At 42.1% G+C, this 27,013-nt stretch overlaps 1 protein-coding gene across 1 annotated transcript in view; it reads left to right on the top strand.

Moving 5' to 3' along the window:
• The window catches only part of LOC112250505 (collagen alpha-1(XXIV) chain), a 205,918-nt gene that overhangs the window by 30,122 nt on the left and 148,783 nt on the right, over nt 1-27,013 (top strand). The window contains exons 4-6 of the mRNA XM_042321159.1: nt 4,271-5,649; nt 12,683-12,736; nt 17,486-17,539. Coding sequence (XP_042177093.1) covers nt 4,271-5,649; nt 12,683-12,736; nt 17,486-17,539 — 1,487 coding nt within the window. The remainder of the gene's footprint in view (nt 1-4,270; nt 5,650-12,682; nt 12,737-17,485; nt 17,540-27,013) is intronic.

Raw genomic sequence — 27,013 nt, 5'->3', positions numbered from 1 at the left:
CATCCAAAAACCTCCTTTTTGTTTGCGCGTTTAGTTCAGTAATCCATATGCACAAAGCATCTAGACGAAAAGTCAAAAAAGTTCCAATAAAGTTCGTAGAAACATGTCATACGATGTTCCTTACGGTGTTTTTATCATAAATACTCAATAATGTTTCAACCGGACAATACTGTTTTCATTAGAAAGGGAAACGAACGTCGCGCTCATGGCCACGCACCATTAACAACTCATGGCTTTCAGCTGAGCCACTTACTCTGAGTGCTCTTATTCACTCCCCTTTCACAATAGAAGCCTGAAACAACAACAATCTACTGGAAGCCTTGGGAAGTGCAATCTGACCCCACAGACACTGGATATTTGATAGGCATTCACTTGAAAACTACAAACCTCAGAATTCCCACTTCCTGGTTGGATTTTTCTCAGGTTTTCACCTGCCATATGAGTTCTGTTATCACAGACAATATTTTAACAGTTTTGAAAACTTTAGAGTGTTTAATTAATTAACTTATAATATGCATATTCTAGCTTCTGGGCCTGAGTAATAGGCAGTTTAACTGGGCACGCTTTTCATTCAAACCTCCCAATGCTGCCCCAAATCCCAAAGAGGTTTTAAGGGCCTGTAAGTAATCACAGTTGCATTCAGTGCATTTGACAAATATAATATGATTTGATTTGACCTATGTGTCCCTTATAGCGGCTAGCCGATCTAAGTCTTGGATGCATGCCTCCACACGAAAAAGCCAGAAATCAGTAGATACGTCATTTTCAACAGTGACCAGCACTGTATGTGAAGCTAGCCACAATAGGGGAATTTGCGGTTCGCCTTCAAAATAAAAGGTCCCACATTGAAACGGATACAAATACTGTAATCATGTCATATTTGCACTAGATGATGCTTAACAAGTTTGGAATGTTGTTATATAAATTAAACAAAATAAATAATTTGTTAATTTGACAAAGGACAAATGAGTTTAAATCGCACTGTGGATGTATTAGACTTCATAATTGCATTGGGCATACATATATTTCACTGTATAGCCTTGCCTATGGATTGTGAATCAATTAAATGGGGTATCAGCCAATTCAGTGACACCCACAGAACACAACTGTGAAGACTTTACACACATTATCATAGCAGCTCTTATTGGAGGACTTTGACTGTGGGAAATCACCTCCCCAGTCAGTCTATTGTGCGTGTTAGACATTCATATTGCAATGTACATTCTTACCTATGGGTCCATGAAATGGGGTATCAGCCTACTCAGTGACATCCACAGAAGACACACCAGCGTTTCCCAAACTCGGTCCTGGGGACCCTAAGGGGTGCACGTTTAGTTTTTTGCCTGAGCAATAAATAGCTGATTCAAATAATCAAAGCTTGATGATGATGAGTTATTTGAATCAGCCGTGTAGTGCTAGGGCAAAAAACTAAATGTGCAACCAAAGGGGGCCCCAGGACTGAATTTAGGAAACGTTGGTTAACACAAATATTAACATCATAGCTCTTATTGCAGGACTTGTGAAATGAGCCACATTAGCTCACCAGTGAAACTACTATGTGTATCGAACATTTATATTCCAATGTACAGCCTTACCTATGGATCTTGGGTCCTTGAAATGTGGTATCAGCCTACTCAGTGACATCTAAAGAACACAACTGTGAAGAGTTTACACATAATAACATCATAGCTCTTATTGCAGGACTTTGACTGTGGGAAACCACTTCACTATTCAGCCTATTGACTGGTGAGCTAATGTCGCTCATTAAACAACATTTTTCGGAATACGTACAATGATATGCTGTTTACTGTTCAGGCATAGATCTATTTCCAAAGATAATGGTCTCCAATGTCACTGTTTGAATCTCCATTTTAGAGTATTCTATGATCGCTGAATCCATAAGGCTTTTTGCTAAGTGTTTCCATGTGTACGTTTTAATGATACAAATTGGACTAAGGTAAATGTCAGCCACCATCTGTTACCCCTTCCTCCCCAAATTTCTGCTGTTAACATTTATACTACGCTTTTCTAAATAACTTATTAGCTGTTCCATTTGACCCGTTACCAAATGAAAGGTCGCAAGGTCATATATGTGCAACTCGTTCTAAAATAGCTTACCGCTTTGATGTCTGATTATTTACCAGTCTCCATTCTTGACTTTTTGTTTTGTTTTACTGTGGTGAGTGTGGGTTTTGCATGCCCCCAAAGAAGCTATTTCCTTTGCCATATATCTTATGCGTGCGTGCATGCAAACTGCTGGTTAAGTTCTCTTCACTCCTGTTCTGCCAAATCAATAAAACAGTCTTTGAAAAGCTCCCTGAGCAGCTCAATGAGCTTGGGGGGGATGAGCTGTTTCAAAGGAAACTAGTGTCTCTGGATTAGCAATGAAAATACCTTCCACTGCTCCTTCTCCTCCAACTCCAACTCCTCCTCCCTCCTACCCCTCCTCCTTCTTCTCCTCTCCTACTCTTCCCAGGATCTCCCCACTGACATTCTCCTATTTCCTGGATTCCACTGAGCGTACACATCAGTCTGCCAGTTTGTCCTCCCCTCCCTCCCTCCCTCCCTCACACACACACACACACACACACACACACACACACACACACACAGAGTTGTGTCTTCTGTAAAGCCGCTGAGTTTTGATTCCTTTTGCTTCTTATGTCCATAATATATTTAATACCTATTTTTTCTCATTTGTCATATCATATGCTTTTTCAAAAATATTGTGCCATGCTGTTGACATTTGTAATGCTTCCCTTTAGTCATGTTATATACCCTGATTCAAAGCTTAGATAGTTACCCGGCTGAGAAAACGCTTCACTACTTTTTAAACTACTTTGTAAACATGGTTCTCTTGCTGAACTTCAATTAAAGCAGGTCTGACATGTCGTTCGAGGAATCACCTGGGAGAGAGGGAAATTCATGACTCAGCAGGAGATAAGATCATGAATCTCTGGTGGCAGATTGATTCAAACAAGCTGTTTGAAACATACATACACACATATATTGTTGTGTGGTAGTACTGTACTGTATCTCTCTATAGTCTCCTGTCTGGAGATGATTGTGGACTACAGGAATAAGAGGACCGAGCACGCCCCCATTCTGCTGCAGTGGAGTAGGTTGAGAGCTTCATGTTCCTTAGTGTCCACATCACCAACAAACTAACATTGTCCAAGCACACCAAGACAGTCGTGAAAAGACTGACTGAAAAGATTTGGCATGGGTCCTCAGATCCTCAAAAGGTTCTACAGCAGCACCATTGAGAGCATCCTGACTGGTTGCATCACTGCCTGGTATGGCAACTGCTCGGCCTCCGACCGCAAGGCACTACAGAGGGTAGTGCGTATGGCCCAGTGCATCACTGGGGCCAAACGTCCTGCCATCCAAGATGGCACCATACCAGGTGGTGTCAGAGGAAGGCACTAAAAATTGTCAAAGACTCCAGCCACCCTAGCCATAGACTGTTCTCTCTGCTTCCGCACGGCAAGCGGTAACGGAGCGCCAAGTCTAGGTACAAAAGGCTTCTACACAGATTCTATCCCCAAGCCATGAGACTCCTGAACATCTAGTCAAATGGCTACCCAGACTATTTGCATTGCCCCTCCCCTTCTCCACACCACTGCCACTCTCTGTTGTCATCTTATGTATAGTCTCTTTAATAACTCTATCGACATGTACATACTACCTCAACTAACCGGTGCCCCCGCACATTGACTCTGTACCCGGCACCCCCCTTTATATATTGTTAATTTAACTGTTGCTCTTTAATGACTTGTTACTTTTATCTCTTATTCTTATCCGTATTTTTTTTTAAACTGCACTTTTGGTTAGGGGCTTGTAAGTAAGCAGTTAACTGTAAGGTCTACACCTCTTGTATTCGGCGCATGTGACTAATAAAATTGGATTTGATTTGGAACCCAGCTGCATGGCTCACTTGCCTGGCTGTCTGAGGGGGACTATGGGTAATCTGTGATGTCAGTGCGGCCGAGCCTTGATCAGACCTTCCACCTATATATTCACTTAATGGTCCTCTTTGACTTGCTTTCCTTTCTTTTTTCAGAATTTTCTTTCTTCTTCTTCCTTCATCTCCTTTCCTACCTCCTTTTCCACTAGCATTTGTATATACAGTGCATTGAGTAATCCCCTACTACCACCATGTTTCACTGGAGGTAGTGATGATGCTGATGTCCTCTTCCTATTACTGTTTGAAAGATTTTAAGATGTTGCACGGGTCTGACTGTCTAACTTACAGCTCTCTCCTCCACAGGTGTCGATATCCTCCATCAGCTGGGCCTCACCGGCAGCAGAGAGACTCTCTCCTCTGGGATCAGCTCGCCCTCTCCTCCGTCCTCACCCCCAAGAGCCGGGGTCCTACTCAGCCTGGATGCCCACATTGAAGCCCCCACGGGGAGCCTGTTCCCGCCGGAGCTCGGTGAGGAGTTTTCTGTTGTGGTGAGCCTAAGCTCCTGGCGAGCGAACAATGCTTTCCTTTTCAGTGTGCGTGACAGCAGGAACAAGCTGCAGTTTGGTATCCAGCTGCTGCCTGGGAAGGTGGTCGTGTACACTGCCGAGAAGACCTCCGTCTACTTCACCTATGACGTGCACGACGGGCGCCAGCACTCTTTCGCTGTGGGCGTGAGGCCACGCTCTGTGTCGTTCCATGCGGACTGCGGGGCGGTGCAGCAGAGAGAGCAGACGCTGACCCGGTCACAGACCCTGGGGTCAGGATCCGGAGGCCTGCTCACCTTAGGAAGGATGAACTCCAAAGCAGCCCAATTCCAGGGCCTCATATGCCAGCTGGATATCTATCCCCTGGCCCAGGCTGCTGCGCGCTACTGCGACTACCTTAAAAGACAATGCCGGCTGGCCGACACTTTCCGATGGCCCCCCAGCTCGGATATGGAGGTTTCCAGCTCCCTGGCTTTCTCTCCTATTCCTCTTTCTCTGGAGTCCCAGATGGTGGTGCCCCCATTGTTGACTGTAGACTCCCACACCCAGCAGACGTCCACCTCGGCCGGATCAGCCCCCATCCCCTCTCTGGAGAGGTCCGGAACAATGTATTTAAGCCCCTCAGAGCAGCCTCACCTGGGGCTCAGGATCCAGACCCAGAGCTCCCTGCTAGAGCACCTCAACTCCATCCATACCCCCGTCACTGCTGGCCACAACAGCCTGTCCTCAGGCACCCTCAGTGGGCTGGAAGCCCTGGGAATCACCCGCAGAAGTACCACCACCAGTTACAGATCCAGCCCAACAAGGGGCTCAACCAGGCACTCTCCCCAGTCTGAGAATGACATGGAGGAGAGGAGCCCCAGGAGGCCCCAACGGGTCACCATAGACACCCCAGGTATAAACTCTTCTGTCAAGCAGACTCACTTGAAGGATGGCTTGAGGAACAGCTCCAGCTCAAGGCCTAGGGACTCTAACCCCCAGCTCCAGCCCATTGACCACCTCCTGGACACCCAGTTCAGACCCAATGGCACCACCCTGTACCGGGAGAACCAGGTGGAAACCTCAGAGGAGCATGGCCAGGAAGAGGCCTACGATGTGGACATGGGAGGCTACGACTATGGTTATGAGGATCCAGACTACTTCTACGGAGACTATGACGAAGCTTTCCCCGGACCCAAAGGAGAACCAGGTCCTCCGGTAAGTGTTTGGAATTCATAAATAGATTGAGAGAATGTTGGAAACATTTCTTTAAAGTGTGTTTCCCGCAAGTCAGAGCAGAGGTGTGCATGAGCAATGGGGGACAATGAGCAATTAAGCCTAATTTATTGTGATTATGCATTGAGTGTTCTGTTGGCCCTCTTTCTCAAACACACTCAATAAAGCCCCCCAAAAATAAAAAATAAAAAGTAAATAATTTGGCAGGCCTTTGTATTGATTTAGAGGCAAGGTGATGGTGTCGAAGCACCTTTTTTCATGTATCAACAGGTGGTTAAAATAACATGTCATTCCTCTTGAAATACTGCCAGTGACTCGTCCTCACTCTTGTGAGAGTGGGGAGGGGTGTAATTTATAACTGGCGGTTGCTCCTATAGCCTACCGACAAAAGAGCATCCAACAGGCTGACATCCGCTAGCTAGCTGTAGAGGTATTTTTTCTTCTCTTCAGTGAGAACAACATTCTGACATTCTGTCATATCGGTGATGCCGATCTAATGCTTATGGCCCCATGGCAGCCTCAGAGGGACACAGCTGATTGAGGTGTTTCCAAGTCAGTGGTGTTGCTGCTCAACCTTTCTCAACCTACCTTTATTACAGATTGCACCTTTACCGAAAGTAAGTCCGAGCCTAACTTCTGTTTCTCTAATTCAACTCCATGAGCCTAGAGCTGGTAGACAAATGTTTTTGGAGGCCAACCAAACCTGGTTACCAGGAGGTAATAAGTCAAGGAGTCAGATATCGACTTGTTTTTCCATCCTCCTTGACTAAGCTACTGTATGTGTTGTGAAAATGCAGCCATTTTCTTTAGCGACAGTCTCTGACAGACTCCATATTTAGGATGTCGGGTCAGCGCAAGGACAATGGGTCAGTGTGTGATTGTGATGTCACCACATCCCATCCTGCACTCAGAGCTACAGATTGAGGATATGGCTATGTTCTGTTCATCGTTCTCCTGTGCGCCATACTCTCCCATGTTCAGTGCTCCGTGCTTCATTTGCCTGCTCTGGAGCATGGAAGTACAGTGAATGGAACACTGATTGTATCTCATCCTCACATTGGTTTTGGCTCTGGCTCCAGATAGTCCGTAGAGAAGCATACATTAAACACAGGTGATGAATATGAATAACCTTTTAAACCCTTTGTTTTACAGCCCATTATTTAGCAGATACCCAGCTAGCACATAACGTTCTGAGAACCATATGTTTCTTTGAGCTTGGTGAGCACGTGGTTGTCCTATGTTTAATTTGTATACAACCTTCCCACAACTTTCTGGGAACATTGCAGGATAGATGCTTGGCTTTGGAAAGTTCTCAGCTCATTTACGGAACTTGACAAAAAACACGTTATTTTCTTGGAATTTCATTAGTCTAATAGAACGTTTCCTAAAAGTTCAGACATGGTAACATTTAATTGCAATTTTGGTAATGTTCTAGGAATGTTCTCCAATGGGTTTGACATTTGGAATGTTTTCAAATTGTTCTGAAAACATTAAGAAACAACGTTTTTCTGTGGGAATTTCAGTACTTCATCATAATGTTTCCTACAGGTTTCCTCATGGTTCTATTTAAAGTCATGTTCTCAAATTGTTCTGTACGTTAAGAAACAACTTTCTTCTGTAGGAATTTAAGTACTTCTACAGAACATTACACACAAGTTCCCATGTGGATCTATTTAATGTCATATTTTTACTACATTATGGGAAAGTTCTCAAAAATGGTGTGACTTAAGAGATGTTTTCCGAACATTCAGATAATGTATGGTTCTCTTTTATGTCAGTTCTTGGCAATATTCTGTGAATGTATTTTTTTTAAATTGTACACATTAACATCAGTAAGCTCAGTTACGTTCTCAGAAAATGAAGAAAACTTTCCATAAAAAAACAACAAAATGTTTATACGTTCTAAGAATGTTATTTAAAAACATATTCATACTGCTTTTAATCAACAAAACTCTATATCCTCTCTTGTTAAGTGTGTTCAGGTGTGTTGGCCGTTGCAATTACCTACTACTTGGTGCATTTAACATTTTTCTATTTTGTTTGAGAATTGTTGAGAATTGAGATCCAGTTTGACTCAATGCTGGGATGTGAGAAGAATGTACAGACACTTCAAATGCACTTTAAGAGGGAGGAAGTACAGATGACTCAATCGTCACCTTCATGATTTACTTCCTCTCTCTGAAATACCTTTCACTGCTGGTACTATTAGTGCTACCTAGCCTGGTTCGACCATACTGAACAATAGTGAGTGCAGCGCTAAGTCTGGTTTATCCAAGTGTTACCTATAGTAGACAGCAAATTAAAATATATAGTATGGAACATACTGTACAATAAATACAGTTTTAAGGTTTTGTTGGGCCCAACACGCAGCCAGCAGCACAGCTGTCATGCTGCTAATATTATCAACAGATCTTTGTTTTTTTTGCGTGAAGAAGCCTCATGGTCTCAATTGGCCCTGTTGTTATGGCGAGGAGAAGGCGGTAGTAGTGCACTCACTGTTTCCATCACTGTGTCTGTGTTGGGAGTGTGGCTCCATGAGCAAGCAGCTGTTTCTGTCGCTGAGACGTTCTCTCTTTGTCCCATTGATATCGACGGAGAGGAATAGAATGTGCAGGATTTCCCCATAACTGCTCGTACGCACACGTACAGTTGAAGTCGGAAGTTCACATACATCTTATCCAAATACATTTAAACTCAGTTTTTCACAATTCCTGACATTTAATCCTGGTAAAAATTCCCTGTCTTAGGTCATTTAGGATCACCACTTTATTTTAAGAATGTGAAATGTCAGAATAATAATAGAGAGAATGATTTATTTCAGCTTATATTTCTTTCATCACATTCCCAGTGGGAATTAGTATTTGGTAGCATTGCCTTTAAATTGCTTACCTTGGGTCAAACGTTTCAAGTGGCCTTTCACAAAAAGTTGGATGAAATTTGGCCCATTCCTCCTGACAGAGCTAGAGTAACTGAGTCAGGTTTGTAGGCATCCTTGCTCGCACACACCTTTTCAGTTCTGCCCATACATTTTCTATAGGATTAAGGTCCGGGCTTTGTGATGGCCATTCCAATACCTTGACTTTGTTGTCCTTGGAAATTTGGAAGTATGCTTGGGGTCATTGTCCATTTGGAAGACCCATTTGAGACCAAGCTTTAACTTCCTGACTGATGTCTGAGAAGTTTCTTCAATATATCCACATAATTTTCCAGCCTCATGATGCCATCTATTTTGTGAAGTGCACCAGTCCCTCCTGCAGCAAAGCACCCCCACAATATGATGCTGACATCCCCGTGCTTCACGGCTGGGATTGTGTTCTTCGTCTTGCAAGCCTCCCCCTTTTTACCCCAAACATAACGATGGTCATTATGGCCAAACAGTTCTATTTTTGTTTCATCAGACCAGAGGACATTTCTCCAAAAATTATGATCTTTGGCCCCATATGCTGTTGCAAACCGTAGTCTGGCTTTTCTTATGGTGGTTTTGAAGCAGTGGCTTCTTCCTTGCTGAGCTGTCTTTCAAGTTATGTTGATATAGGACTTGTTTTACTGTGGATATAGATACTTTTGTACCTGTTTCCTCCAGCATCTTCACAAGGTCCTTTGCTGTTGTTCTGGGATTGATTTGCACTTTTGGCACCAAAGTACGTTCATCTCTAGGAGACAGAATGCATCTCCTTCCTGAGCGGTATGACGGCTTCGTGGTCCCATGGTGTTTATACTTGCGTACTATTGGTTGTACAGATGAACTGGTACCTTCAGGCGTTTGGAAATGGCTTTTTCTTCCATTTTTTTTTCTCAGGTCTTGGCTGATTTATTTTTCTTTTCCCATGATGTCAAGTAAAGAGGCTCTGAGTTTGAAGGTAGGCCTTGAAATATATCCACAGGTACACCAATTGACTCAAAGGATGTCCATAAGCCTTTCAGAAGCTTCTAAAGCCATGACATCATTTTCCAAGCTGTTTAAAAGCAGAGTCAACTTAGTGTATGCAAACTTCTGACCCACTGGAATTGTGATACAGTGAATTATATGTGAAATAATCTGCCTGTAAAAAATTGTTAAAAAAATGACTTGTGTCATGCACAAAGTAGATGTCCTAACCGACTTGCCAAAACGTTAATTTGTTAACAAGAAATTTGTGGAGTGGTTTTAATGTCTCCAACCTAAGTGTATGTAAACTTCTGACTTCAACTGTACACGCACATACAGACAAACACACATGTTTTTGTATCCCTTTGTTTAATATTGTGTATCATTACAAAATAGTTTTTCCATGACTCTGTGTGTGTGTGTGCATTATGTCCTGACCGTCATACTATTTCATGCTGCTGTATAGCAGCTTGCTACATTGTGAACACAGTGTCATGGGAGTGTGATTCCTCATAAAACAAGGTTTTAGATTTTTATGACATTGATCCATAAAAGGATCCTTTGAAGGAAAGTGTTTTGACATATTTTTTTCAATTTTGAGTTGGAATATTTGTGACGTTTATATTTGGGATATTTTTTTTTGATTTCAATAACAATTTTCTTACCTTAATTTATGAATCTTGAAAAATATTAACATGAATATTGTAAATGTACCCTTTTTGATAAGGCAACGTTTTTGATATATTGTTGAACATAATATACACTACGGGAATATCAAAGTTCCAGACTGGGATCTGTGCTACTTTTAGATCCAATTTGTAAGCATTACTAACAGAGTGAATGTGAAAATGGTTCAAAATGGTCACTGTTTGCTGTTGATTTGCAGGGTGATACAATGGAACAAGTAAAGGGAGGACTGTGATTGCTTACGTTGTCTACTACGCCAATTTTTATGTATGAAATGGGTAATAACTTTAAAACAAGCAAAGATCCCGCTCTGGAACTTATATATATATATATGTGTCTATTATGTTAACAATATATACAAATATTTGCCAAATGCATTCTTTCTTTTTGTATATATTGATGTTTATACTTTTCAATATTGTGTGTATCAATTTGTCCTATTGGCAGAGGCTGGTGCTCTTGCCTTAGTTGAATTTTAAGTGGCAGCTGTGCAGAATTTTACGATTAACCATGTGACAATGATTGAGAAATGAAAACGTAATTATTGAAATGAAATGTGCCTATATATCATGGCTTTCACTCAGATAGGTAGAAATGGTAGGATAAATTGTAAGCTTCCCCAAACTTGAAACTTACGAGCTGCTTATAGTCTGTACTATAACACCCATTAATGTTGTAAATGACTATTGTTGCTGGAAATGGTAGATTTTTTATGGAATATCTACATATGCGTACAGAGGCCCATTATCAACAACCATAGCTCCTGTGTTCCAATGGCACGTTGTGTTAGCTAATCCAAGTTTATCATTTTAAAAGGCAAATTGATTAGAAAACCATTTTGAAATTATGTTAGCACAGCTGAAAACTATTTGTCCTGATTAAAGAAGCAGTACAACTGTCCTTCTTTAGACTAGTTGAGTATCTGGAGCATCAGCATTTGTGGGTTCGATTACAGGCTCAAAATGGCCAGAAACAAAGAACTTTCTTCTGAAACTCGTCAGTCTATTCTTGTTCTGAGAAATTAAGGCTAGTCCATGTGAACAATTGCCAAGAAACTGAAGTTCTTGTACAACGCTGTGTACTACTCCCTTCACAGAACAGTGCAAACAGACTCTAACTAGAATAGAAAGAGGAGTGGGAGGCCCCAGTGCACATCTGAGCAAGAGGACAAGTATATTAGTCTAGTTTGAGAAACAGATGCCTCACAAGTTCTCAACTGGCAGCTTCATTAAATAGTACCCATAAAACACCAGTCTTAACGTCAACAGTGAAGAGGCGACTCTGGGATGGCCTCCAATTTTTGAAATGGACTGGATCTTTATATACACTATTCTTGCCTTGTAACTCTTAAAGGAGGCCTGGGTGAGGCCAACATATATTCATGTTCCAACTTAAGGTCATTTCTTCTCAATTATGATTTAATATAAAGTATAAATATCAAATATATGTCAACAATCCTTCCTCGAAAGTACGCTTCTATGGATGAAATGCAGTGAAAATCCCCTAAATCATGGTCTAGTTTCGCGTTATATTGCTGTCAGTATTACTACTAGCATCCCATCCACAGCCAAGACACTCAGTGAAACCTCTTTCTGTAAGTCTCTCCAGTGATCCTCTCTTTCTTTTTGTTTGCCTTGGATTAGCACATCAGTCCATAGAGGATACATGATAACTGTTACTCTGAAAAGCCTCCAATTGTCAATCATACTTTAAAAGGTGCAATATGCAGAAATCGCTCAGCCATTTCCTGGTTGCTAAAATTCTAATAGTTCACATATTTTCAGTTTATGTGACAAAACAATCAGTCATTGTGTAGAGAGCAAACTGGCTCAGATTTAGATCCTATATCTGTATCCCGTTTGAGAGAGCCAAGCTGAATTCTGACTTGTTTGCAAGTTAGCTCCTTACTCCACACCTCTGTGGATGTGTGCATTTGTGTAAGTTTGTTATTAATGCGTGGGATGGGAAAAAAGCTACCACATAACATACCAGGTTTAATGTATTCAAAGTCACGTTTTACAAGTACTGTACTCGAGTCTTCAGTTCCAACTCTGGAATTTAAAAGTATTCAGCACATTTGTTTTCCCCCCCTCTTTCTTCATTTATATGTTGGATCGAAAAGAACATGAAGTGGAATCGTACCATGCTTTTCCTCCATGGTTGTTTTGCCATGACAAAGAGTTTATCTTAATCCCAGAACTGGTTTGAGGCATAGTACTTCACACTCATCCAGACAATGTAACATGATATCACCATCCTTTCAAAGCTTTGCTATTAGCGATTTGTAGTTAAAAAAAAACGTTTTTTTGTTGCCTCCTTTGATTTGAAATTGTCTAGGCCTCTTACATAAATACAGTATCCACCTACCCACATCTAACTGTACATTAAACCGCATGATATCACTTCTCAATTAGCAAGTTATTTGTGTGTCTGTAACATCCCTCTCTCTCTCTATAACAGGGTCCTCCTGGTCCCCCTGGTCTACCTGGTCCTGCTGGGAAGAGAGGGGCTCGGGTGAGTACTGCAAACCATGTCACACCTGTGGTCATGTGATGCCATTGTGCTTACACCCCTCCTTGAGGTGACACTGTAAACAAATTGAAAGGAGATCCCCTTTTCCCAGATTTGTTTTAACCCTAGCAGTCTCGTACAGTGCTATATGGTGCTATGAAAAGTGTTTTTTTTTAGAGGATCTTACAAGGTCGTGCTGGCTTTTGAAAAGGATTCTTCAGAGTTTATTTCAGGACAGGTCATGAAGTAGCTAGTTCTGGTCCTCCGTAAGTTGGGGTCAGGTTTATTGGTCTGATGAGGCACGTTCATACCCGAGAGCACTGATACACACAACGCTGACACACACACTCTCAACACTGACACACACTTTGTGACTGAAAACACATCACTTACACGTACACTTTTCAAAGCACTCTCACTCCATCAACACACCCAACAGACAATAGCAATGACACACGGTCTGCGAGTCGATACACTTCTCAATGCACTTCATCACCATTAATCCACAGACACAAGCTAGACACAAGCCAGTTGTCAAGACCAGTGACCCAGCACCATTACAGAGCTCCTGACATTCCAAAAAGAACCAGGGATGAGCTGTAATGGTGCGGCGTAGGAATGAGATAGTCCTGTGAGAGGATAATGCATGCATGTTTACTTTACTGTAGGGTTTGGCGGTATAAAGATTTTCATATCATCATACCGTCCTTCTCTCATTCCGGGATTTATAGTAGCCGGCTTAGTACACAAGGGGGCCTAGCACAAGTACTAGCGGATTTCCATAGTATTAGCTAAATATGCTAACGAGCACAATCTAAAATAAACTAATTGCAAAGACAGGCAATCCAGCTCATAAAGTTCTACATCTATAGGCAGCAGGTACAGAATGCATTTTTGGGGGTGAGTTTGGACATTTACAACCAAATGTGAACGAGAGATATAGTGCAAATGAACAATGTTTGGATGCATGGTGGTCTGAAGGAAAAACAGCACTGACTCTGGAGCAGCATGTATACATGCTGTGTCTGTGTGGTGTCTGGAGTCACTAGGGCAACGGGGCCTGCTTTCTCTGCTCTGAGAAGAGGGGCAGAGGAGCAGACTCAGGTGCCGAGAACCGAAAGGATATTTTTTTTAGGATATCAAGATAGCAGTGGCAGCTGTACAGATAACTCATCCAAAGCCCTTTGACTTCTCAAACATGGCAGAAAGCTAAGAATATACGATGCCCCATCTCCTCATTAATTCAGCCACATACCTAGCTAACTAGCAAGTTAAACCCGAATACACATCTGGACTCACCGGCTCCCGCTTTCTCCCATTGTGCTCTTTACAAGCAAACGTGACTCGCTCAACTGTTCTGGGGTCTAGGGAACTACGCTAAGCTTCATAATGTAAAATAATGTGACAAGGGAAATGAAGAACGTCATCTATTTTGTCTCCTAACCTACTGCACAACTTGGCTGCATGTATTCACTTAAATTGGCTACATATATTCAAATTTATTTAAAAACTTCAAAGAAATAGTTTCTCAACGGTATTGAAAAACCATCCCGGGGCTATTTCCAAATACCCCAGTATACAGTATACAGTATATACTGTATACTGCCCAAGCCTTCTTTACTGGCTCTTGGAGCATCAAGAAATCAGCCCCTGCTGCTACAGCAGTAGAGTGCTGTTCAGTGCATGTCTCTGTTCTGATGTTGTTGAGACTAAACTGTACCATAGTAGAGTTTGATCTCTGAAAGCTACCCTCTGATCACTGACCACACTGAGATCATTTAAATCAAATCACATCAAATTGTGTTGGTCACATGCGCCGAATGCAACAGGTGTAGTCTTTACCGTGAAATGCTTCAAAAAAGTGTGTGTTTTGTGTGTGAGCATATGTAGTGTGTGTGTGAGTGTCTAATGAGTGTGCATAGAGCCAGTGCAAGAGAATTACTGCAAAAAAAAAAGAAAAAAAAGAATAATAAATGGGGAAAATGTAAATAGTCCAGGTGGCCATTTTATGAACTGTTCAGCAGTCTTATGGCTTGGGGGTAGATGCTGTTCAGGAGCTATTTGGTCCCAGACTTGGCACTCTGGTACTGCTTTCTGTGTGGTAGCAGAGAGAACAGTCTATGACTTGGGTGGCTGGAGTCTTTAAAAAAATGTCGGGCCTTCCTCTGGTATCGAGGTCCTGGATGGCAGGGAGTTTGGCCCCAGAGATGTACTGGGCCAAACGCACTACCCTCTGTACTGCCTTTTGGTTGGATGCCAAGCAGTTGCCATACCAAGCAGTGATGCAGCCAGCAAGATTTTTTATTTATTCTTTATTCTGCCGGGGCGGCAGGGTAGCCTATTGGTTAGAGCGTTGGACTAGTAACTGGAAGGTAGACAAGGTACAAATCTGTTGTTCTACCCCTGAACAGGCAGTTAACCCACTGTTCCTAGGCCGTCATTGAAAATAAGAATTTGTTCTTAACTGACTTGCCTAGTTAAATAAAGGTAAAAAATAAAATAAAAAATTCACCTTTATTTAACCAGGTAGGCCAATTGAGAACAAGCTTTCATTTACAACTGCGACCTGGCCGAGATAAAGCAAAGCAGTGCGACAAAAACAACAACACAGAGTTACACAAACAAAAGTACAGTCAATAACACAATAGAAAAATCTATGTACAGTGTGTGCAAATGTAGAAGAGTAGGGAGGTAGGCAATAAATAGGCCATAGAGGCAGAAAAATTACAATTTAGCATTAACACTGGAGTGATAGATGTGCAGATGATGATGTGCAAGTAGAGATACTGGGGTGCAAAAGAGGATAAGAGCAAGAGGACAAATAACAATATGGGGATGAGGTAGTTGGGTGTGCTATTTACAGATTGGCTGTGTACAGGTACAGTGATCGGTGAGCTGCTCTGACAGCTCATACTTAAAGTTAGAGAGGGAGATGTAAGACTCCAGCTTCAGTGAATTTTGCAGTTCGTTCCAGTCATCGGCGCAGCTGTAGAACTTTTTGAGCATCTTCAACATCACTAGACATGTTTTGCTCTTAATGTTCTGGCATTTCTGAACATTTTTCTATAGAGAATGATATATATATATATATATATATTTTTTTTTTTGTATTTTTTTTGTATTTATTTATTTATTTAATATTTTTATTTATTTAACTAGGCAAGTCAGTTAAGAACAAATTCTCATTTACAATGACGGCCTATACCGACCAAACCCTAACCAAGACGACGCTGGGCCAATTGTGCGCCGCCCTATGGGACTCCCGATGACGGCCGGTTGTGATACAGCCTGGAATCGAACCAGGGTCTGTAGTGACGCTTCTAGCACTGAGATGCAGTGCCTATCACAGTTAGCCAGCTATACTCGGGAAGACCACAGGTGCACCTCTCTCTGTTTTTATCTTTGTAAAGTCTTCTTTATAACACATCAAGCCTCTTGGTTACGCGTGTTTAGTGTGTGTCAGACAGACAGGGACCCTCCAGCAGCCAGCCAGACAGGCAGTAAAAATTGTCTACAGGTAAACTACTGTATAATGGTAAACCCTCGTGGGACCCAACTGTGGAGACATATGGTTTACATACTGTGCGGTGACCCATAGAGGCATAGACAGAGGGAGGCTTTGTTATGGGGTGGAAAATGACTGTAATGGGGGGTTGTGTCTGTGTGGGCTGCGAACTCTGCTGCCTCAGCAAGATACAAACCTCCAGACCTCACTGTACTGTACTCACCTGTATTGTACCTTAGCTAAATCCCACACTCCACAGGTGGCAGCATTTTATACACACAGAACAGACCCCCACTTTAAATAATCTGCTCTGGGAGATAGGAGAGAAGGAAGCGATAGAGAAAGCGACTGAGAGAAGAAGGCTATAGAGAGAGATAGGAGGAGGGTGGGAGGAGAGAGTTGCAGCGATAGAGGGGGAGAGAGCGAGACGGGTAGTTAGATAAATGGGGAGAGGAGGGAGGGAGGCAGAGGGGGAGAGAGATCCTTTGTTATGGGGTTTTACTGGAGTCGCGGAAAGTAGAGCGCCAGGGGGAGAGGTTGGGGGCTGGGTGGTAGAACAAGACTGTGATACCACAACACAACCCAGTGTCAAGAGGACACACAGACACTTTTAAAACTAGGCGTGGGTCATCATTACCCCTACGTTAAGTCTCTGTCATCTCCTGATCACAGCCATTTATGGTGACTGATTACTGTTATGGGAGAGAGCAGAGTCTTACCTCATAGCTTTAGTTTGTAGTGGGTGTTATAGAGAGAATGCAGGTTAAGCCAGGCAACAGCAGGGGTGCAGATGTGTGTGTGTGTGTGTGTGTGTGTGTGTGTGTGTGTGTGTGTGTGTGTGTACATGAGCATGCACGTGTGGTTGTTCCCACGTGTGAGTTGTACTCAAAGTGAGTGCATGTATGTTATAAGGTGTTCCCTTGAAAGTGCCCTCTTGGACGGTTTAAAGGTAGGACATAGTTTGGCACATGAAGAAAAATGTGACATAAAATATGTGTAATACTCAGAAAAAGTCTCACTATATCTCATCACAGCCTATAATCACTGACTCATTCAGCAGATGTATCTACCTTTAATCTTTGTGGCTAAAAGATGGGAACTGTTGCTGACATACAGTATGACTAATTCACTGTACCGTTTACACCTTCTGTAGAGACCCATCCACTTAGCAATAATGCTATGCTGTCGTTGTGATGTAGTAGATCTACAGTAAATTAATCTCTCTCTATCTCTCGCTGTCTCTCTAGGGTCCTACTGGTCCACATGGAAACCCCGGCCTGCCTGGTCTTCCTGGTCCCAAGGTGAGTGCCCTAATCCTGGGTTGGGGGGCACAGACATCCCCCTTGAGCTCCAGAGAGAGTCTTGTTAATGTTGTGGGATGTGGAGGCCCCCAGGGGTCAGCCAGGACCAGTTTTATTGTCAGGGCCCTGGCTGTAATGTTCAATGTCATACTCTGACTCCCAGACTCCTTTGCTGGGAGGGTACCAAAGGGTAAGGTCTAATCCTAGTGAGAGGGAGGCAGTACCTAACTAGCCTCGGAAATCCCAGACCTAGGGCAGCAACAGCACTCTGGGATTAATGACAGATTCTCATGGCAACTTCAAAAAGGGACAACAATTGTTCTGGGGAGGGTCCTCTTCAGACAGAAGACTACAGACAGAACGCTCTCAACAAATCACGAGGCAGACATGCCAGAACGTCGTAATGCGAAACCTAAGTTTGCCGGCAAAATGTTAGCAGTGGTTTTTAGCAAAGGTAGTTCATGCAAACTAGCCACTTGGGAAATACACTCCATAAAAATATATTCAGTGATCTTCATCTTGACAGCTACTATTTTGTGTCCGGGGATGTTTACGCTTTTGGGCATCAAACGGTTAGTGCAGTGATGTAGGAAAGACGGATGTCCCAACTCTGCCCTTTCCTCTACACTGTAAAAATAGAAAGACTCAAAACACCACGATTGTGTAATGAAACCATGGAAAGTGGTGCTCCTAACCTGAGATCTGGTGGTGGAATGTAAAAACCCAATGTAAGTGTTATGATACACAGACAGTGTTTTAAAACAATACAAGTACTCGAAAAGACACAAAGTGCTTTTTCAATCTGAATATTAGTGTTTTCAAGAAAGTGTTGTCCAAACACTTTTGGGGTTTCTCGGGGCATGTAAAAGGTGGGACAGGCGGAAGCTGCAATTGAATCCCACTTCCTATCTTGCCACGTGGCTCTGTTTTTAGAGGATTGTGGGTAATTCAAACATTTTTACACAATGTTATATGCATGTTTGAAGAAAGACAAGTATACTTCTACATTAGTATTAAGCAGCTTGTTGTACCACGAGGTGTAATGGTGAACAAATATCGAAATCTTCAGGCAAAATGACATGAGTGATGAAACAACCCATATCCCACATATCCAACTTTCAATGACAGAGGCAAGTACGGAATCCTGCAATGCTTGCAGTAAAACCTCAAGTTACTACTGTGCTCAACAATGCCTGTCAAAATGGATTAAACTGGCAAATGATCAGATACATAAATCAATGTTAAACATTAAAGTACTCCAGAAGAAGTGATCTAATTTTGCAACAGACAGGATTTGAAACACCACAATAGTTTTAGAGGAAACGACACCAAAAGAAGAAGGTATCTAATTCTGCACTAAACAGAACTCTAAACATCATACTTGTGTTTTCAACCTTTTCCATTAGTGCTCCCAGTCCCTGGCAAGGTGTTGCACAACACTTGACTAAATGACGCCACGACACACCATGTAATGTTTCAAAACATCTCAGGATGATGTGTTTCAATACTCTAGTAAAGTTGAGGTTGTCTCCTACGCATTGGTGGCAGCTCAGTTGCCACTAGTTTTGGTGTTACAAAGCACTTTTAACAGTGTATACCAAACTGATGTTGTACACGTACAGAAGTGTTAAGCTGGTACATTGTGGGAGGCAACCCGTCTGTCTAGAGAGACTAGTATCTTACTCATCTTGGGGTTCAACATTATGGTTTTTGTTTAACTTCTGAGGAATAGTACTTAATTTCATATTTTTTCATTATGGTTGGCAATTTAAATGAATTATAAGCAACATTACTCTCCCACAGAGTGGGTGGTAGGTGCTCAATATTGAGATAAATACGTATATCTCTATGGTGCTCAGATCAACGTGTCTTTGGAAGGGATAGACTCTTCTCAGGCTCCCGATGTGGCGCAGCTGTCTAAGGCACTGCATCTCAGTGCAAGAGGCGTCACTACAGTCCCTGGTTCAAATCCAGGCTGCATCACAACTGGCCGTGATTGGGAGTCCCAATTGGCCCAGTGTCTTCCGGGTTTGGCCGGTGTAGGCCAATCCCGTCATTGAAATAAGAATTTGTTCTTAACTGACTTGTCTAGTTAAATAAAGGTTACTTTTCCCAGCTATTGCCGTGGTGAATAGCAGCAGCAGAGTTTTTGGGTGGAAAGTGCCCCGTGGGCATGACAGAGGCCTTTGATTGGTTGTTATTTGCTGATGGAGGAGGGGAAAATACCTGTGTCTGTCATTTGATTGAGTAGGCAGTTAAGGGGGAGGGGCGGGACGAGACAAGAAGGGATGGTGGTTAAATAGATGCATGTAAAAAAAAAACTGCTGTTGGTGAGGAGGAAGGAGTGTTGATTCATTTCATCTTGAAAGAGAAGGATACACATGTATTTTCCGAAAGAAAAAATAACCTTGCTTTAATGTGAAGTCTCTGATGACTTTTAATGCAAGGGGTTGACTTGACCTCTGTCCTGAACTGGTGGGTCCTTAGTAACATTACATTGACTGGCTCAGGTTCACTCATACCGAATGAGGCTTACTAACAGTGATAGCATTGCATTAAAGGCTGACATCGGCAATATTTTCTGGATTATGTTTTAGTGATGGTAGCTTGATGTACCGGCTCTGTTGATAACTAATGTACGAACAATTCTGAACCCTCTGATTGTAGATCTGTGCCTTCAGGGCAGTTTCCATATTTTGAAATCAAATTTAAATGTGGAGAATTGACTGCATATGCAAGACGTTGATATGTTTAAGACAATTTACCGTCGAAAATTCCCCGTCTACACTGAATTCGAGGAGCTCCTGTAGCAAATGCTCTTCTCAGAAAACCTCTTTCCTGGACAGAGGAACAAAAGGTACCCAATTGTCATACTTGAGTAAAAGTAAAGATAATAGAAAATGACTCAAGTAAAAGTGAAAGTCAACCAGGAAAATACGACTTGAGTAAAAGTCTTAAGTAAATGTAACTGCTCAAATCTACTTAAATTAAATCTACTTATATTAAGCAAACCAGACTGCACCATTTTTTTTTTTTTTAATTTATGGATAGCCATGGGCACTCCAACACACATCATTTACAAATGAGTACTTTTGTGTGTCAGGAAAAATGTATGGAGTTAAAAGTACATCATTTAAAATTAGGAATGTAGTGAAGTTAAAGTAAAAGTTGTAAACAATATAAATAGTGAAGTACACCACTGCTATTTGCCATATATTTTTCAACTGTGCTGTTTCAAAAAAAGTTCTGAACCTTTCTATTCAGGTTCAAAAGATTGTAAATTAGCAAAAATATTTATCCATAAGAGTATTATTATATTATTGATCGATTGACTATGACTTTTCAAATCACCCAGCAGTGCTATTTGCAGAATTAGCTTCAGGTAAATGTTGAAATTCTTCAGCCATTCCTGAACATGTGACCAAATACAAAATACATATGGACACTACCAAAACAAGATGATTTAATGAATCTGTCCCTTGCAGCAATCATCTGCAGAACTGGGATGGTTGTATCCCTATATATCCGAATGAAAAAAATATGGGCTGGCACACAACCAGAGATAATCATTTTATGTAGAGGTGCTGACTAACGGCGAATAAACTATAAGCTATAAAAATAGACAGTCACACACTCCATATACAGTTGAAATTGGAGGTTTACATACACCTTAGCCAAATACATTTCAACTCAGTTTTTCATCATTCCTGACATTTAATCCCAGTAAGTATTCCCTGTCTTAGGTCAGTTAGGATCATCACTTTATTTTAAGAATGTGTAATGTCAGAATAATAGTGGAGAGAATGATTTATTTCAGCTTTTATTTCTTTCATCACATTCCCAGTGGGTCAGAAGTTTACATACACTCAATTAGTATTTGATAGCATTGCTTTTACATTGTTTAACCTGAGTCAAACTCTTCCGGTAGCCACAAGCTTCCCACAATAAGTTGGGTGAATTTTGGCCCATTCCTCCTGACAGAGCTGGTGTAATGGAGTTAGGTTTGTCGGCCTCCTTGCTTGCACCCGCTTTTTCAGTTCTGCCCACAAATTTTCTATGGGATTGAGGTCAGGGCTTTGTGATGGCCACTCCAATACCTTGACTTTGTTGTCCTCAAGCCATTTTGCCACAACTTTGGAAGTATGCTTGGGGTCATTGTCCATTGGGAAGACCCATTTGCGAACAAGCTTTAACTTTCTGACTGATGTCTGAGATGTTGCTTCAATATATCCACATAATTTTCCTCCCTCATGATGCCATCTATTTTGTGAAGTGCACCAGTCCCTCCTGCAGCAAAGCACCCCCACAACATGATGCTGCCACCCCTCTGCTTCACGGTTGGGATGTTGTTCTTCGGGTTGCAAGCCTCCCCCCTTTTCCTCCAAACATAATGATGGTCATTATGGCCAAACAGTTCTATTTTTGCTTCATCAGACCAGAGGACATTTCTCAAAAAATTACAATCTTTGACACCATGTGCCTTTGCAAACCGTAGTCTGGCTTTTTTTTATGGCGGTTTTGGAGCAGTGTCTTCTTCCTTTGTGAGCGGCCTTTCAGGTTATGTCGATATAGGACTCAATTTAATGTGGATATAGATACTTTTGTACCTGTTTTCTCCAGCATCTTCACAAGGTCCTTTGCTGTTGTTCTGGGATTGATTTGCACTTTTGGCAACAAAGTACGTTCATCTCTAGGAGACAGAACACGTCGCCTTCCTGAGTGGTATGGCGGCTGCGTCGTCCCTGGGTGTTTACACTTGCGTTTTATTGTTTGTACAGATGAACGTGGTAGCTTCAGGCATTTGAAAATTGCTCCCAAGGATGAACCAGAATTGCGGAGGTCTACAATTTTTGTATGAGTTCTTAGCTGATTTCTTTAGATTTTCCCATGATGTCAAGCAAAGAGGTACTGAGTTTGAAGGTAGGCCTTGAAATACATCCACAGGTACACCTCCAATTGACTCAAATTATGTAAATTAGCAGAAGCTTCTAAAGCCATTACATCATTTTCTGAAATTTTCCAAGCTGTTTAAAGGCACAGTCAACTTAGAGCATGTAAACTTCTGACCCACTGGAATTGTGAATTATAAGTGAAGTAACCTATCTGTAAACAATTGTTGGAAAAATTAAAGTACATGTCCTAACCGACTTCCCAAAACTGTAGTGTGTTAACAAGAAGTTTGTGGAGTGGTTGAAAAATTAGTTTTAATTTCTCCAATTTAGGTGTATGTAAACTTCCGACTTCAACTGTATCAACTCCCAGTAATTTATTAGGTGATTTACACAATCAATTACTAGGTGTTTATATATGGAGTGTGCGACTCTTTATTTTCATAAGCTTATTGTATATGCCCATATATAACATTCTATTGGTTGCAAGATTTTTGTATAATAATTTAAATTGAAAAAGTTTTGAATCGGGCATTGTTTTGTGTGTCAGTTCATAAACCATGTGCCATGAAATTGGTACATCAAAATTCTCTACCCGCTCTCCCTCTCCGCCAGGCTACCCTTCATTACGCACACCTGTCACAATCATTACGTTTATCAGGGCTCACTGGACTCACCTGGACTCCTTCACTGTTGATTGCTCCATTTATCGGTCTGTTCTTCCATTGGTTCCCCGTGTCAGCATTAATGTCGTTATGTATTCATGTCCAGATGCTGTCCTGTTCCTTGTCCATTGTTAATTAAATGTTCACTCCCTGTACTTGCTTCCTGTCTACCAGCGTTGGTCCTTACGATTTTATAATCTATATGGCACAGCTGTCAATTTTTTGGTCCTTAAATTAAACTGGTTCACAATTTTGGTCTTTAATTCAGGGCCGATAGACAAGTTCCTTACATTCTCCCCCTTCCCCTTTTGGGTAGAGCAGACATTTCCATATATTTTTGTTAGCCACATGTGTGACGTAACTCCACCAGTCCTATTTATGATCTAATTTACAAAGATTATACCATTTTTTTTTCTCAATTAGTATATTTAAGTTTAACAATAATATTATATTTATTTAATGTTGGATCTGACATTTCGATGGCCATAATAAATAGACATGCCGATAGTGGAAAACCTTGTTTTTCTTCACCACAGTATAATACTTTGAGATGTAGCCATTATTTACTATTTTACACCTAGGATTACTATACATAACTTTGACCAATTGTATAAGAGATTCTCCAAAACTGAAATATTCCAAGCATTTACATATAAATTCCAGTCATACTTTATCAAAGCCTTTTCAAAGTCAGCTATGAATACCAGGCCTGGTTTCCCAGATTTTTCATAGTGTTCTATTGTTTCCAGTCCTTATCTTATATTATCTCCAATGTATCGTCCATGTAAAAACCTGTCTTATTAGGATGTATAATATCCAACAATACCTTTTAAATTCTATGCGCTATGCATTTTGCTCAAGTTTTTGCATCACAACACTGAAGTGTAAGGGGCCTCAACATTTTTTTCAATGGGCTGGATCTTTATATTTACCACTTGTGTCCTGTTTCAGTAATAATGAAATTAGACTTTCTGGTTGAGTATCTGATAATCTACCCTTTTTATATGAGTGGTTAAAACATGCTAGTAACGGTCCTCTGAGTACATCAAAAAAGGTTTGTTTTACCTCAACTGGTTTTCCATCCAGCCCTGGAGTTTTCCCAGACTTAAAGTCTTTAATTGCATCAAGAAGTTCCTCCTCTGAAAATGCCCATTTGGCAATGTCTGGTTGCCTTAACTCACCACGTCCACCACTAATAAGCTGAGCTTCTCAGTAATTTTTTCTTCGCCTCACACATTGTAAACAAAGTCCGTTTTTTTTATACATCCATTGCAAATTATAGTTCCTCAGCATTTGAAAAATCTTTCCAACAGTCACAGCCTTGATAATCACCAAGCCTCTGTGTGAATTAGTAAACTATCATGATCCGATGTTCCCATATATCCAGTGGAAACGTCCTTAAAAACAGCTGTCTGTCCCGAGCTCACTGGCGTGGGAAACTCTGAGAGCCTGGAATAGAATAGTTGATGCAATGTTGCAAGTGTGCTAGCAACAGCTTTGGGCCGATCCAGTTGATGATTTGATACAATGTTGCACTTCACTAGCAATAGCTCAAGTCAAGACAGATCGAAAGGGAGGCAGGAATTTTCATCAGGATATTTTCTACTGTTATATTTGTTGGCTTTAGACCTATGTATTTTACTTAGTTAACGATGGAAGTTATAGGCTTACTGCTGCATTGGCCATTAGGTTCTATGCGCTAATTTCTTTAGCCGCCAATGGACCACAGTGTATCAAATCAAATCAAATCAAATCAAATCAAATCAAATCAAATTTTATTTGTCACATACACATGGTTAGCAGATGTTAATGCGAGTGTAGCGAAATGCTTGTGCTTCTAGTTCCGACAATGCAGTAATAACGAGCAAGTAATCTAACTAACAATTCCAAAAAAACTACTGTCATACACAGTGTAAGGGGATAAAGAATATGTACATAAGGATATATGAATGAGTGATGGTACAGAGCAGCATAGGCAAGATACAGTAGATGATATCGAGTACAGTATATACATATGAGATAAGTATGTAAACCAAGTGGCATAGTTAAAGTGGCTAGTGATACATGTATTACATAAGGATGCAGTCGATGATATAGAGTACAGTATCGACGTATGCATATGAGATGAACAATGTAGGGTAAGTAACATTATATCAGGTAGCATTGTTTAAAGTGGCTAGTGATATATTTACATCATTTCCCATCGATTCCCATGATTAAAGTGGCTGGAGTAGAGTCAGTGTCATTGACAGTGTGTTGGCAGTAGCCACTCAATGTTAGTGGTGGCTGTTTAACAGTCTGATGGCCTTGAGATAGAAGCTGTTTTTCAGTCTCTCGGTCCCAGCTTTGATGCACCTGTACTGACCTCGCCTTCTGGATGGCAGCGGGGTGAACAGGCAGTGGCTCGGGTGGTTGATGTCCTTGATGATCTTTATGGCCTTCCTGTAGCATCGGGTGGTGTAGGTGTCCTGGAGGGCAGATAGTTTGCCCCCGGTGATGCGTTGTGCAGACCTCACTACCCTCTGGAGAGCCTTACGGTTGAGGGCGGTGCAGTTGCCATACCAGGCGGTGATACAGCCCGCCAGGATGCTCTCGATTGTGCATCTGTAGAAGTTTGTGAGTGCTTTTGGTGACAAGCCGAATTTCTTCAGCCTCCTGAGGTTGAAGAGGCGCTGCTGCGCCTTCCTCACGATGCTGTCTGTGTGAGTGGACCAATTCAGTTTGTCTGTGATGTGTATGCCGAGGAACTTAAAACTTGCTACCCTCTCCACTACTGTTCCATCGATGTGGATGGGGGTGTTCCCTCTGCTGTTTCCTGAAGTCCACAATCATCTCCTTAGTTTTGTTGACGTTGAGTGTGAGGTTATTTTCCTGACACCACACTCCGAGGGCCCTCACCTCCTCCCTGTAGGCCGTCTCGTCGTTGTTGGTAATCAAGCCTACCACTGTTGTGTCGTCCGCAAACTTGATGATTGAGTTGGAGGCGTGCATGGCCACGCAGTCGTGGGTGAACAGGGAGTACAGGAGAGGGCTCAGAACGCACCCTTGTGGGGCCCCAGTGTTGAGGATCAGCGGGGAGGAGATGTTGTTGCCTACCCTCACCACCTGGGGAGGCCCGTCAGGAAGTCCAGTACCCAGTTGCACAGGGCGGGGTCGAGACCCAGGGTCTCGAGCTTGATGACGAGCTTGGAGGGTACTATGGTGTTGAATGCCGAGCTGTAGTCGATGAACAGCATTCTCACATAGGTATTCCTCTTGTCCAGATGGGTTAGGGCAGTGTGCAGTGTGGTTGAGATTGCATCGTCTGTGGACCTATTTGGGCGGTAAGCAAATTGGAGTGGGTCAAGGGTGTCAGGTAGGGTGGAGGTGATATGGTCCTTGACTAGTCTCTCAAAGCACTTCATGATGACGGATGTGAGTGCTACGGGCGGTAGTCGTTTAGCTCAGTTACCTTAGCTTTCTTGGGAACAGGAACAATGGTGGCCCTCTTGAAGCATGTGGGAACAGCAGACTGGTATAGGGATTGATTGAATATGTCCGTAAACACACCGGCCAGCTGGTCTGCGCATGCTCTGAGGGCGCGGCTGGGGATGCCGTCTGGGCCTGCAGCCTTGCGAGGGTTAACACGTTTAAATGTCTTACTTCGGCTGCAGTCATGTTTCCTTGCAGGCCGGCAGTGGCACATTGTGATTTAGTCTGCCTGGGAGCAAGACATCCTGGTCCGTGACTGGGCTGGGTTTCTTCCTGTAGTCCGTGATTGACTTAGACCCTGCCACATACCTCTTGTGTCAGTTGAGATTCTACTTTGTCTCTGTACTGGCGCTTAGCTTGTTTGATAGCCTTACGGAGGGAATAGCTGCACTGTTTGTATTCAGCCATGTTACCAGACACCTTGCCCTGATTAAAAGCAGTGGTTCGTG

Source organism: Oncorhynchus tshawytscha, linkage group LG01, assembly GCF_018296145.1.
Source record: "Oncorhynchus tshawytscha isolate Ot180627B linkage group LG01, Otsh_v2.0, whole genome shotgun sequence".
Classification (NCBI taxonomy): Eukaryota; Metazoa; Chordata; class Actinopteri; order Salmoniformes; family Salmonidae; genus Oncorhynchus; species Oncorhynchus tshawytscha.
Note: the sequence above shows the minus strand (reverse complement) of the source record. Positions and strands in the feature narration are given on the sequence as shown.